This window comes from Anomaloglossus baeobatrachus, chromosome 10 (genome assembly GCF_048569485.1).
Source record: "Anomaloglossus baeobatrachus isolate aAnoBae1 chromosome 10, aAnoBae1.hap1, whole genome shotgun sequence".
Classification (NCBI taxonomy): Eukaryota; Metazoa; Chordata; class Amphibia; order Anura; family Aromobatidae; genus Anomaloglossus; species Anomaloglossus baeobatrachus.
The window spans coordinates 8,333,662-8,346,308 of record NC_134362.1 but is presented as its reverse complement, the minus strand read 5'-3'; the positions used below and the strand labels follow the sequence as shown (position 1 = coordinate 8,346,308).

Below are 12,647 nucleotides of genomic sequence, written 5' to 3'. Positions count from 1 at the left end.
AGAGCATCTAGCACAGGTGCTCAGGCGGATCCACCAGGCAGGTTTGACCATCAAGCCGGGAAAGTGTCAGCTGGCCATGAGCGAGGTCCAGTACCTCGGTCACCGGGTAGGCGGGAGAACACTGAAGCCCGAGCCTGAGAAAGTGGAGGCCATCGTGTCCTGGCCCACCCCCAGGACCAAGAAGCAGGTGATGTCCTTCTTGGGGACCGCTGGGTACTATAGGAGGTTTGTTCCATGCTATAGTAGCCTGGCAAAGCCCTTGACGGACCTCACCAAGAAGAAGCTGCCCTCTGCAGTCGATTGGACAATGGACTGCGAGACAGCCTTCCGGGCCCTAAAGGACGCCCTGTCCAGCCCGCCCGTGCTACAGGCAGCCGACTTCACGCGGCCGTTTGTAGTACAGACCGACGCCAGTGACTTCGGCCTCGGTGCGGTGCTCAGCCAGGTGGACTCTGCGAGCCAAGAGCACCCAGTCTTGTACCTGAGCAGGAAGCTGTTACCAAGGGAAGTGGCCTATTCCACGATGGAAAAGGAGTGCCTGGCCATAGTGTGGGCCCTGCAGCGTCTGCAACCCTATCTATACGGGCGCCACTTCATCGTGGAGACGGACCACAATCCCCTCAGCTGGTTGCACACCGTCTCTGGGACGAATGGGCGATTGTTGCGATGGAGCCTTGCGCTCCAGCAATACAACTTCACCATTCGCCACAAAAGGGGCCGGGACCACGGTAACGCAGACGGGCTGTCCCGACAAGGAGAGGTCGCGGACGGGCGCACGGGGGAACACCGGAGTGTGCTGCCCCCTAGCGCCCTCAAAAGGGGGGAGGTGTGAGGCAAATCCTGGGATATGAAGAGGAATTATGATTTCCAGTCATAATCGCTCTCATCACTCCATGGCCGTGCCCCCTCCCTTCTTGTTCTCAATGTCCAACATCTTGGAAGGTGTCACATCCTAGCAACACATCCCATGGCCATCTCCTGTGATATGGAGATTAGATGATGTGGGAACAATGGACACAGGATGACTCCCTGCCGTGACCCTGTGGTAGGGGCTGCTATCTAATTAGCAAGGCTATGGAAGTATCCAGACAGGACGACTCCAGTAAAATATGGTTCATATCTCACAAGCCATATTTCCGATAAATATGGCAACCATAAAAATGGTGTTTGCGCATGCGGACGATGCTGGCACACCTTTTTTATGGGAGTAGGACATTGGGAAGTACCCCAGGCGTGATATCAGCCAATGGGGAACTAGTAGACAAGTCATGAGTCCTCTCGTTCTGTAGCTAAATTCATAACTGTCACAATGAGAGCGTTGGCGTCCGCCTACGACGCTCCCAGGCCAAGTTATGGCCCATATTCCCTGTTGTGGATATTGTCCATAACTCCAGCCAGGGGTGGAGCAGTGCTCCCTCTGAGGTCACTAAGGTAGGAGGGGACCTGGATTTGCCCAGGTTGATAACCCTACTTCGGCCATTTTCCAGTGTTCTTTCGCTGGGGGTCACGTGTAGGAAACATCTGTGGGAAAGATCCTGGAAACCTGGTCTACAGCGCCCCCCTGTGGCCAGACGCACAAGGTAACTGCTGGAACTGTGTATGCCTGTTTGTAAACCATGCTTTATCTGTAACTGTACTCTGACATATGTATATTCTGTAGATTCCCTATTGTATATATTGTAGTTTCTAGTGTGCTTTAGGCTGATTAAATTATATAATTAATCTTGGGCTGTTCTGTTATCTCGATCTTGAATCCCACGTCTGTGTGTTCGGCTAATAGTTACCGTGAAGCGGTTGGTGGCAGCGAGTTGTGCCAAGGATTATTGTGGGGAGGCCAGTGAGATTCGGGGAGGTTTTATATATTCCGCCCGCGGAGGTCGGGGGAATATATACCCTACTCTCACCGGGGACCCTTCAATAATCGGCATAAGTAGTATAGCGGCCTCCTTGCTTATTGTCGGGCACTTCCATAATTGGCCTGACTATAAGAGGGGCGCTAGAGAGCGCGTCACGTGCTCTGTCTGTCGGTCGGGAGGTATAAAGGAGGGGTGACCCCCACTTGTTACCCCCCGATTGTGACGTACTGGTAGCCAGCGCGGGGGATTTCTGAGTGACCCCCCCCCGGTGGTTCGTGACAAGGATTCTTTACTGTACGAGCAGTGAGACTATGGAACTCTCTGCCGCATCATGTTGTAATGAGGGATTCACTACTAACATTAAGCTGAGCCTGGATGCCTTTCCTGAAAAATGTAATATTACCAGTTATGTATATTAGATTTTATGACAGGGTGTTGATCCAGGGAACTAGTCTGATTGCCGGATGTGGACGAAGGAAGGACATTTTTTCCCCATTGCAACTTGTTTGTCACATTGGGTTTTTTTTTGCCTTCCTCTGGATCAACATTAGGCTACGGGGTGAACTAGATGGACTTAGAGTCTCCCTTCAACCTTAAAAACTATGATACTATGATACTATTCTGCTGCTGCAGTCACTGTCTACATACATTACATTACTGATCCTGAGTCACCTCCTGTATTATCCTCCAGAGCTGCACTCACTATTCTGCTGCTGCAGTCACTGTGTACATACATTACATTACTGATCCTGAGTTACCTCCTGTATTATACTCCAGAGCTCCACTCACTATTCTGCTGGTGCAGTCACTGTGTACATACATTACATTACTGATCCTGAGTTACCTCCTGTATTATGCTCCGGAGCTGCACTCACTATTCTGCTGGTGCAGTCACTGTGTACATTACATTACCGATCCTGAGTTACCTCCTGTATTATGCTCCAGAGCTGCAGTCACTATTCTGCTGGTGCAGTCACTGTGTACATACTGTTCATTACTGATCCTGACTCACCTCCTGTATTATACTCCAGAGCTGCACTCACTATTCTGCTGGTGCAGTCACTGTGTACATACATTACATTACTGATCCTGAGTCACCTCCTGTATTATCCTCCAGAGCTGCACTCACTATTCTGCTGCTGCAGTCACTGTGTACATACATTACATTACTGATCCTGAGTTACCTCCTGTATTATACTCCAGAGCTGCACTCACTATTCTGCTGGTGCAGTCACTGTGTACATACATTACATTACTGATCCTGAGTTACCTCCTGTATTATGCTCCGGAGCTGCACTCACTATTCTGCTGGTGCAGTCACTGTGTACATTACATTACCGATCCTGAGTTACCTCCTGTATTATGCTCCAGAGCTGCAGTCACTATTCTGCTGGTGCAGTCACTGTGTACATACTGTTCATTACTGATCCTGACTCACCTCCTGTATTATACTCCAGAGCTGCACTCACTATTCTGCTGCTGCAGTCACTGTGTACATTACATTACCGATCCTGAGTTACCTCCTGTATTATACTCCAGAGCTGCACTCACTATTCTGCTGGTGCAGTCACTGTGTACATACATTACATTACTGATCCCGAGTTACCTCCTGTATTATACCCCAGAGCTGCACTCACTATTCTGCTGGTGCAGTCACTGTGTACATACATTACATAACTGATCCTGAGTTACCTCCTGTATTATGCTCCAGAGCTGCAGTCACTATTCTGCTGGTGCAGTCACTGTGTACATACTGTGCATTACTGATCCTGAGTCACCTCCTGTATTATACTCCAGAGCTGCACTCACTATTCTGCTGGTGCAGTCACTGTGTACATACATTACTGATCCTGAGTTACCTCCTGTATTATACTCCAGAGCTGCACTCACTATTCTTCTGGTTCAGTCACTGTTTACATACATTACTGATCCTGAGTTACATCCTGTATTATACTCCAGAGCTGCACTCACTATTCTGCTGGTGCAGTCACTGTGTACATTACATTACTGATCCTGAGTTACCTCCTGTATTATACTCCAGAGCTGCACTCACTATTCTGCTGGTGCAGTCACTGTGTACATACATTACATTACTGATCCCGAGTTACCTCCTGTATTATACTCCAGAGCTGCACTCACTGTTCTGCTGGTGCAGTCACTGTGTACATACATTACTGATCCTGAGTTACCTCCTGTATTATACTCCAGAGCTGCACTCACTATTCTGCTGGTGCAGTCACTGTGTACATACATTACATTACTGATCCTGAGTTACCTCCTGTATTATACTCCAGAGCTGCACTCACTATTCTGTATAGTTCGGTTGCCAGAATGCATATTACAGTACTAGCTGTGAGCGATGCAGGAGCAGAGGGTCTTCTGGGAGATTTTTGCTCTGAAGTCTGCAGAATTGTGGCTCCAGCTGTGTAATGTATAAGCGATTGCTGCTCTGCATGTGATACTTCTGCCTCGGTGGGCGATGTGTGACGTGTCCTTCTGTCTCCTCAGTGATCCCTTATCACATCCTCATCATTCCCAGTAAGAAGCTGGGGGGCTCCATGTTCACGGCCAACCCCTGGATCTGTCTGTCTGGAGAGATGGGGGAGACGGGCGTCCTGCAGGTGCCCAGGAACATCCTGGAGATGACCTATGAGGTGCGTAGTGTCTCTGCTGCGGGCGTTGCTGCTGCGGAGGATGAGGAGGAGGGAGCTTTCCTGTGGGGCGCGGTGGTCTCTGCTCATGGATGTGCTGTGACCGCTGTGCCGCCCTCGTCCTCCGCCTGGTGCTTTGTGTCCTCTACGTCACATATCACAGCTATGAAGCTACCTGCGCCTCTTGTCTCCCCCTGCTCAGTGCCAAAACCTGGGCAAGCTGACAACCGTGCAGATCGGACACGACAACTCCGGGCTTTACGCCAAGTGGCTGGTGGAGCACGTCATGGTCCGGAACGAGATCACAGGCCACGCGTACAGGTGAGGACCTGGCGGCCAGTGCTGATTGTACTTCACATTGTGTCCTATGCCGATGAGCCTGCGCGCCGTTATGAGCCTGCGCGCCGTTATGAGCCTGCGCGCCGTTATGAGCCTGCGCGCCGTTATGAGCCTGCGCGCCGTTATGAGCCTGCGCGCCGTTATGAGCCTGCGCGCCGTTATGAGCCTGCGCGCCGTTATGAGCCTGCGCGCCGTTATGAGCCTGCGCGCCGTTATGAGCCTGCGCGCCGTTATGAGCCTGCGCGCCGTTATGAGCCTGCGCGCCGTTATGAGCCTGCGCGCCGTTATGAGCCTGCGCGCCGTTATGAGCCTGCGCGCCGTTATGAGCCTGCGCGCCGTTATGAGCCTGCGCGCCGTTATGAGCCTGCGCGCCGTTATGAGCCTGCGCGCCGTTATGAGCCTGCTCCTTTATGAGCCTGCTCACTGATGAGCTTGCGCCTTTATAAGCTTGGGCGCTGGTGAGTTTGGGCGCTGGTGAGTTTGGGCGCTGGTGAGTTTGGGCGCTGGTGAGTTTGGGCGCTGGTGAGTTTGGGCGCTGGTGAGTTTGGGCGCTGGTGAGTTTGGGCGCTGGTGAGTTTGGGCGCTGGTGAGTTTGGGCGCTGGTGAGTTTGCGCCTTTATGAGCCTGCTCGCCGATGGCCCTGTGTGCCGATGAGCCTACTCGCTGATGAACGTGCACCTTTATAAGCCTGCGCTGATGAGCCTTTGTGCTGATGAGCCTGCTTGCTGATGAGCGTGCGCCTTTGAGCCTGTGCTCCGATGAGCCTTTGTGCTGCTGAGCCTGCGTGCTAATGAGCCTGCTCACTGATGAGCGTGCAACTTTATAAGCCTGCGCGCTGATGATTTTGCGCGCTGATGAGTTTGTGAGCTGATGAGCCTTCGTGCCGATGAGCCTGCTCCTTTATGAGCCTGCGTGCTAATGAGCCTGCTCACTTATGAGCGTGCGACTTCATAAGCCTGCGCGCTGATGAGTTTGTGAGCTGATGAGCCTTCGTGCCGATGAGCCTGCTCCTTTATGAGCCTGCGTGCCGATGAGCCTGCGCGCTCTAGATGTGAGTAGAGTGTAATCTTTCTAAGGAGCAGTACATGAGTAAATATTTTTTCTTCCAGGTTCCCGTGCGGCCGATGGCTGGGGAAAGGGATGGATGATGGGAGTCTGGAGAGGGTTCTGGTTGGAGATCTTCTCACGTCCACGCCGGATACTGAAGAAAGACCCTGCCGGACGCCCCCTCTGCAGCACTCCCCCGGCATGATCCGGAGACTTGTGGCCATATCCCCCAATAGCAGGCCCAGTAAGTGGCCTTATTGTAGTGTGCGGTTAGAGAGCGCCCCCCGCTGGTGATGGCTCTGCGTGTTCTTTTATGTCATTGTCTTTTTGCAGAGCTGAACACAGGGCAGATCCAGGAGGCGATAGGAGAGGCAGTGAACGGCATTGTTAAGCATTTCCACAAGCCGGAGAAAGAGGTAATGTGGATTATTGAGGGCCGCACGCGCCGGTCTTCACATGAGGTGGTGGGGCGCCGATATTTCTGCATTTGTGTGTTGTAGAGGGGCAGCCTGACGCTGCTGCTGTGCGGGGAGTGCGGTCTGGTCGCAGCATTGGAGCAAGTTTTCCAGCACGGATTCAAGTCCCCACGAATCTTCAAGAGCATCTTCATCTGGGACTTCTTAGGTGAGGACCCGGCGTCCGTGGCTCGCGGTCCGGCAGTTCAGCGCTTCTCTCTGTGACGTTATATCATGTTACCCGCAGAAAAAGCACAAGCACACTATGACGCGCTGGACGCCAGCGACACCGCGCTGGGGGAGGACTGGCAGAAACGAGTGCGCAACTTCAGCCGCTTCATCACTGCCATAAACGGCACGCCCAGGAATATCGGGAAGGACGGAAAGTTCCAGATGTTTGTGTGTCTAGGAGCCCGGTGAGTGCGCAGCGCCAGCGACCGCGGGAAAAGGCCAGTTATTGGAATATTTGGCTCTGTCCGTGGGGTGCTTATTGTACAAATGAAATGATTCTTAGAGAAGCGGAAATGGCATCTTCTCCAAGAACTAAGTATATATATATATAATATGGAGTCTCTCGGCAGGCGATGCACTGGTGTATGGAGTCTTTTGGCAGGCGATGCACTGGTGTATGAGGTCTCTCGGCAGGCGATGCACTGGTGTATGGAGTCTCTCGGCAGGCGATGCACTGGTGTATGGAGTCTCTCGGCAGGCGATGCACTGGTGTATGTAGTCTCTCGGCAGGCGATGCACTGGTGTATGTAGTCTCTCGGCAGGCGATGCACTGGTGTATGTAGTCTCTCGGCAGGCGATGCACTGGTGTATGGAGTCTTTTGGCAGGCGATGCACTGGTGTATGGAGTCTTTTGGCAGGCGATGCACTGGTGTATGTAGTCTCTCGGCAGGCGATGCACTGGTGTATGTAGTCTCTCGGCAGGCGATGCACTGGTGTATGGAGTCTTTTGGCAGGCGATGCACTGGTGTATGTAGTCTCTCGGCAGGCGATGCACTGGTGTATGTAGTCTCTCGGCAGGCGATGCACTGGTGTATGTAGTCTCTCGGCAGGCGATGCGCTGGTGTATGTAGTCTCTCGGCAGGCGATGCACTGGTGTATGTAGTCTCTCGGCAGGCGATGCACTGGTGTATGTAGTCTCTCGGCAGGCGATGCGCTGGTGTATGTAGTCTCTCGGCAGGCGATGCACTGGTGTATGGAGTCTCTCGGCAGGCGATGCACTGGTGTATGGAGTCTCTCGGCAGGCGATGCACTGGTGTATGGAGTCTCTCGGCAGGCGATGCACTGGTGTATGTAGTCTCTCGGCAGGCGATGCACTGGTGTATGTAGTCTCTGGGCAGGCGATGCACTGGTGTATGGAGTCTCTGGGCAGGCGATGCACTGGTGTATGGAGTCTCTCGGCAGGCGATGCACTGGTGTATGGAGTCTCTCGGCGGGCGATGCACTGGTGTATGGAGTCTCTCGGCGGGCGATGCACTGGTGTATGTGGTCTCTCGGCAGGCGATGCACTGGTGTATGTAGTCTCTCGGCAGGCGATGCACTGGTGTATGAGGTCTCTCGGCAGGCGATGCACTGGTGTATGTAGTCTCTCGGCAGGCGATGCACTGGTGTATGAGGTCTCTCGGCAGGCGATGCACTGGTGTATGGAGTCTCTCGGCAGGCGATGCACTGGTGTATGGAGTCTCTCGGCAGGCGATGCACTGGTGTATGGAGTCTCTCGGCAGGCGATGCACTGGTGTATGAGGTCTCTCGGCAGGCGATGCACTGGTGTATGTGGTCTCTCGGCAGGCGATGCACTGGTGTATGAGGTCTCTCGGCAGGCGATGCACTGGTGTATGGAGTCTCTCGGCAGGCGATGCACTGGTGTATGGAGTCTCTCGGCAGGCGATGCACTGGTGTATGGAGTCTCTCGGCAGGCGATGCACTGGTGTATGTAGTCTCTCGGCAGGCGATGCGCTGGTGTATGTAGTCTCTCGGCAGGCGATGCGCTGGTGTATGTAGTCTCTGGGCAGGCGATGCGCTGGTGTATGGAGTCTCTGGGCAGGTGATGCACTGGTGTATGGAGTCTCTGGGCAGGTGATGCACTGGTGTATGTAGTCTCTCGGCAGGCGATGCACTGGTGTATGTAGTCTCTCGGCAGGCGATGCACTGGTGTATGGAGTCTTTTGGCAGGCGATGCACTGGTGTATGAGGTCTCTCGGCAGGCGATGCACTGGTGTATGGAGTCTCTCGGCAGGCGATGCACTGGTGTATGGAGTCTCTCGGCAGGCGATGCACTGGTGTATGGAGTCTCTCGGCAGGCGATGCACTGGTGTATGTAGTCTCTCGGCAGGCGATGCACTGGTGTATGGAGTCTCTGGGCAGGTGATGCACTGGTGTATGTAGTCTCTGGGCAGGCGATGCACTGGTGTATGGAGTCTCTCGGCAGGCGATGCACTGGTGTATGTAGTCTCTCGGCAGGCGATGCACTGGTGTATGGAGTCTCTCGGCAGGCGATGCACTGGTGTATGGAGTCTCTCGGCAGGCGATGCACTGGTGTATGGAGTCTCTCGGCAGGCGATGCACTGGTGTATGGAGTCTCTGGGCAGGTGATGCACTGGTGTATGGAGTCTCTGGGCAGGTGATGCACTGGTGTATGTAGTCTCTCGGCAGGCGATGCACTGGTGTATGTAGTCTCTCGGCAGGCGATGCACTGGTGTATGGAGTCTCTCGGCAGGCGATGCACTGGTGTATGTAGTCTCTCGGCAGGCGATGCACTGGTGTATGGAGTCTCTCGGCAGGCGATGCACTGGTGTATGAGGTCTCTCGGCAGGCGATGCACTGGTGTATGTGGTCTCTCGGCAGGCGATGCACTGGTGTATGTGGTCTCTCGGCAGGCGATGCACTGGTGTATGTAGTCTCTCGGCAGGCGATGCACTGGTGTATGAGGTCTCTCGGCAGGCGATGCACTGGTGTATGGAGTCTCTCGGCAGGCGATGCACTGGTGTATGGAGTCTCTCGGCAGGCGATGCACTGGTGTATGAGGTCTCTCGGCAGGCGATGCACTGGTGTATGGAGTCTCTCGGCAGGCGATGCACTGGTGTATGGAGTCTCTCGGCAGGCGATGCACTGGTGTATGGAGTCTCTCGGCAGGCGATGCACTGGTGTATGGAGTCTCTCGGCAGGCGATGCGCTGGTGTATGTAGTCTCTCGGCAGGCGATGCGCTGGTGTATGTAGTCTCTGGGCAGGCGATGCTCTGGTGTATGGAGTCTCTGGGCAGGCGATGCGCTGGTGTATGGAGTCTCTGGGCAGGTGATGCACTGGTGTATGTAGTCTCTCGGCAGGCGATGCACTGGTGTATGGAGTCTCTCGGCAGGCGATGCACTGGTGTATGGAGTCTCTCGGCAGGCGATGCACTGGTGTATGGAGTCTCTCGGCAGGCGATGCACTGGTGTATGGAGTCTCTGGGCAGGTGATGCACTGGTGTATGGAGTCTCTGGGCAGGTGATGCACTGGTGTATGTAGTCTCTCGGCAGGCGATGCACTGGTGTATGTGGTCTCTCGGCAGGCGATGCACTGGTGTATGGAGTCTCTCGGCAGGCGATGCACTGGTGTATGTAGTCTCTCGGCAGGCGATGCGCTGGTGTATGTAGTCTCTCGGCAGGCGATGCGCTGGTGTATGTAGTCTCTGGGCAGGCGATGCGCTGGTGTATGGAGTCTCTGGGCAGGCGATGCGCTGGTGTATGGAGTCTCTGGGCAGGCGATGCACTGGTGTATGTAGTCTCTCGGCAGGCGATGCACTGGTGTATGGAGTCTCTCGGCAGGCGATGCACTGGTGTATGGAGTCTCTCGGCAGGCGATGCACTGGTGTATGGAGTCTCTCGGCAGGCGATGCACTGGTGTATGGAGTCTCTCGGCAGGCGATGCACTGGTGTATGGAGTCTCTCGGCAGGCGATGCACTGGTGTATGGAGTCTCTGGGCAGGCGATGCACTGGTGTATGGAGTCTCTGGGCAGGCGATGCACTGGTGTATGGAGTCTCTCGGCAGGCGATGCACTGGTGTATGTAGTCTCTCGGCAGGCGATGCACTGGTGTATGTAGTCTCTCGGCAGGCGATGCACTGGTGTATGGAGTCTCTCGGCAGGCGATGCACTGGTGTATGGAGTCTCTCGGCAGGCGATGCACTGGTGTATGTAGTCTCTCGGCAGGCGATGCACTGGTGTATGTAGTCTCTCGGCAGGCGATGCACTGGTGTATGTAGTCTCTCGGCAGGCGATGCACTGGTGTATGTAGTCTCTCGGCAGGCGATGCACTGGTGTATGTAGTCTCTCGGCAGGCGATGCACTGGTGTATGAAGCCGCTCGTGTGTCCAGAAGCTGTGCCGTTCTTTCATTGTGTATGTGACGAGCTGTTGTCCTCTTTTTTGCAGGGATCATCACTTGCACCTCTGGATCGCCCTCCTGGCCGACTGCCCCATCATAGCACAGATGTACGAGGACACGGCCTTAATAAAGGACCACACTCTCGTCAACTCACTAATCCGTGTCCTGCAGACGCTGCAAGAGTTCAATATAACCCTGGAGAGCTCGCTCATCAAAGGGATCAACATCTGACCCTCCCGGGTCTCCCCAACCACGTAGCCAAACCCCAGAGATCTACCACAACTGTGCACGGAGCGGCGCCCCCTGAACTCCGCCATGGCCGCGCCGGGTGATATATTGCAGAGTATCTCTATTTATGTAAATGCTATAAGACTCGTTACATCCTTTCATATGAGAGTGGTGACGGTGACTGTCGCACGGCTTATTGTCAAGCTGTCCTCTTTACTTGCCCTGGAGCCGCTTTCCGAGCCATTCCGCGGCGGCAGGATCTCGTGGAGCGTCGTCGCCGCGCCGCCGTCTGTTACGTTTTCCGGGCATTTGCTTTCTCGCTGCCTCGTCCTTTATTTGCTGTTACAGGAAAGATAAGAACAGATTCTCTATTTTTGATTCTTCCGGTGCTCGGCCGCAGTGTTACGGAGCGTGTGCGGGTCTCCTCGTCAGTATTACCTTGTGATTAGCGGGACATTCAGAGAGTGTTTATATATGGCGACATTAATGCACAGATCGGGTGTTGTTTTTTTTATTAATATGCATTGTTTTATTTATTTAACTCTTCATGTTCTCCTGACCGTGCGGCTCACCCCTCCCCCGGCAGAGAGGGCACATGACGACGGGGAGGGATTCTCTTTTGGATCGCCCTCTTGCCGGGGATTTGCTCCTGTCTGGATCATTGCTGAGATTTCCTTTCCTATATCTTATGTCTGAGTTATTTCTGCTGCTTCATGTTCCTCTCACATGCAATAATCAGGCGGCCGCCCCCATTCCCCCGCCGCACCTTGTTCCTTGCCCTCTCCTCGCCTCCGGCCACGCAGCTCGTGTACCCGGAGGCGTTTTGCACAGATCAGGTTAGAAAAATAAAAAATACATTTACACAATTGTTGCTTTGGGGCTGTTTCTTTGGGGACCCCTCTACGGGCCGGCACTGGTTGGTTTAGAGGGGGGCGGAAAACTATAATTTGAGTCACAATGTTACAAATATCTGTGCAGGGTTCCATGCTCTGCAGATTATCTGAACGTCGGGTGGAGGGACGCGTCCTCCATTGTCTCCAGATACAGGCGAGATTCATTAATGAGGCGTCCAGTGGGGAGAGGAATTAGGAGTTAACGCTTGGTAAAACACAGGCTATTACTGAACGTGGCCACAAGGGGGCGCAGTGCACTGATGACTATTTTCAGTGATGACGGATGCAAGAACCGCAGTAAGGCTATGTGCCCACGGGAGCTTGTATTTGCAGATTTGTCCGGAAAACCTGCTGATTTTTCTGGATTTTCCAGATAAATCCGCAGGTTTTAGCATGTACAGTCACTCCCCATGTTATCCTATGGGACATGGGGAGTGTTTGTGTCCACGCTGCGGACAGAGCGGCCGCCGAACATGCTGCGGATGTCCGCATCCGCAGGTATAATCGCATGTCAATTATTCCTGCGGAATTACCTGCTCATGTCCCGGCCCTCCGCTATGGAGATAGAGGCCGGGACGTCCGCAGGTAAGCCGCATGAATGTCCGCAGCTATTCCACTAGACTCTCGCAGCTAAAAATAGCTGCGGATGCCGGCGGGCAGCTGCGGGAAACATGCGCTCGTACCTGCGGACACATCCACAGGTACGAGCGCCCGTGGGCACATAGCCTAAGGGTAACCACCACAATCTACAGGATTACTTACTAATCCTGTCCTACATTAAGACATAGCTGCAGCTACCTAAAGAGC

The 12,647-nt window shown here is 53.9% G+C and overlaps 1 protein-coding gene across 1 annotated transcript in view; it reads left to right on the top strand.

Annotated features, from left to right (window-relative positions):
- The window catches only part of DENND5A (DENN domain containing 5A), a 68,951-nt gene extending 57,138 nt beyond the window's left edge, over nt 1-11,813 (top strand). The window contains exons 15-21 of the mRNA XM_075326445.1: nt 4,365-4,510; nt 4,710-4,828; nt 5,956-6,137; nt 6,227-6,309; nt 6,394-6,517; nt 6,596-6,764; nt 10,767-11,813. Of these exons, the coding sequence (XP_075182560.1) occupies nt 4,365-4,510; nt 4,710-4,828; nt 5,956-6,137; nt 6,227-6,309; nt 6,394-6,517; nt 6,596-6,764; nt 10,767-10,950 (1,007 nt within the window). The 3' untranslated portion in view covers nt 10,951-11,813. The remainder of the gene's footprint in view (nt 1-4,364; nt 4,511-4,709; nt 4,829-5,955; nt 6,138-6,226; nt 6,310-6,393; nt 6,518-6,595; nt 6,765-10,766) is intronic.
- Nucleotides 11,814-12,647: the final 834 nt, after the last annotated feature.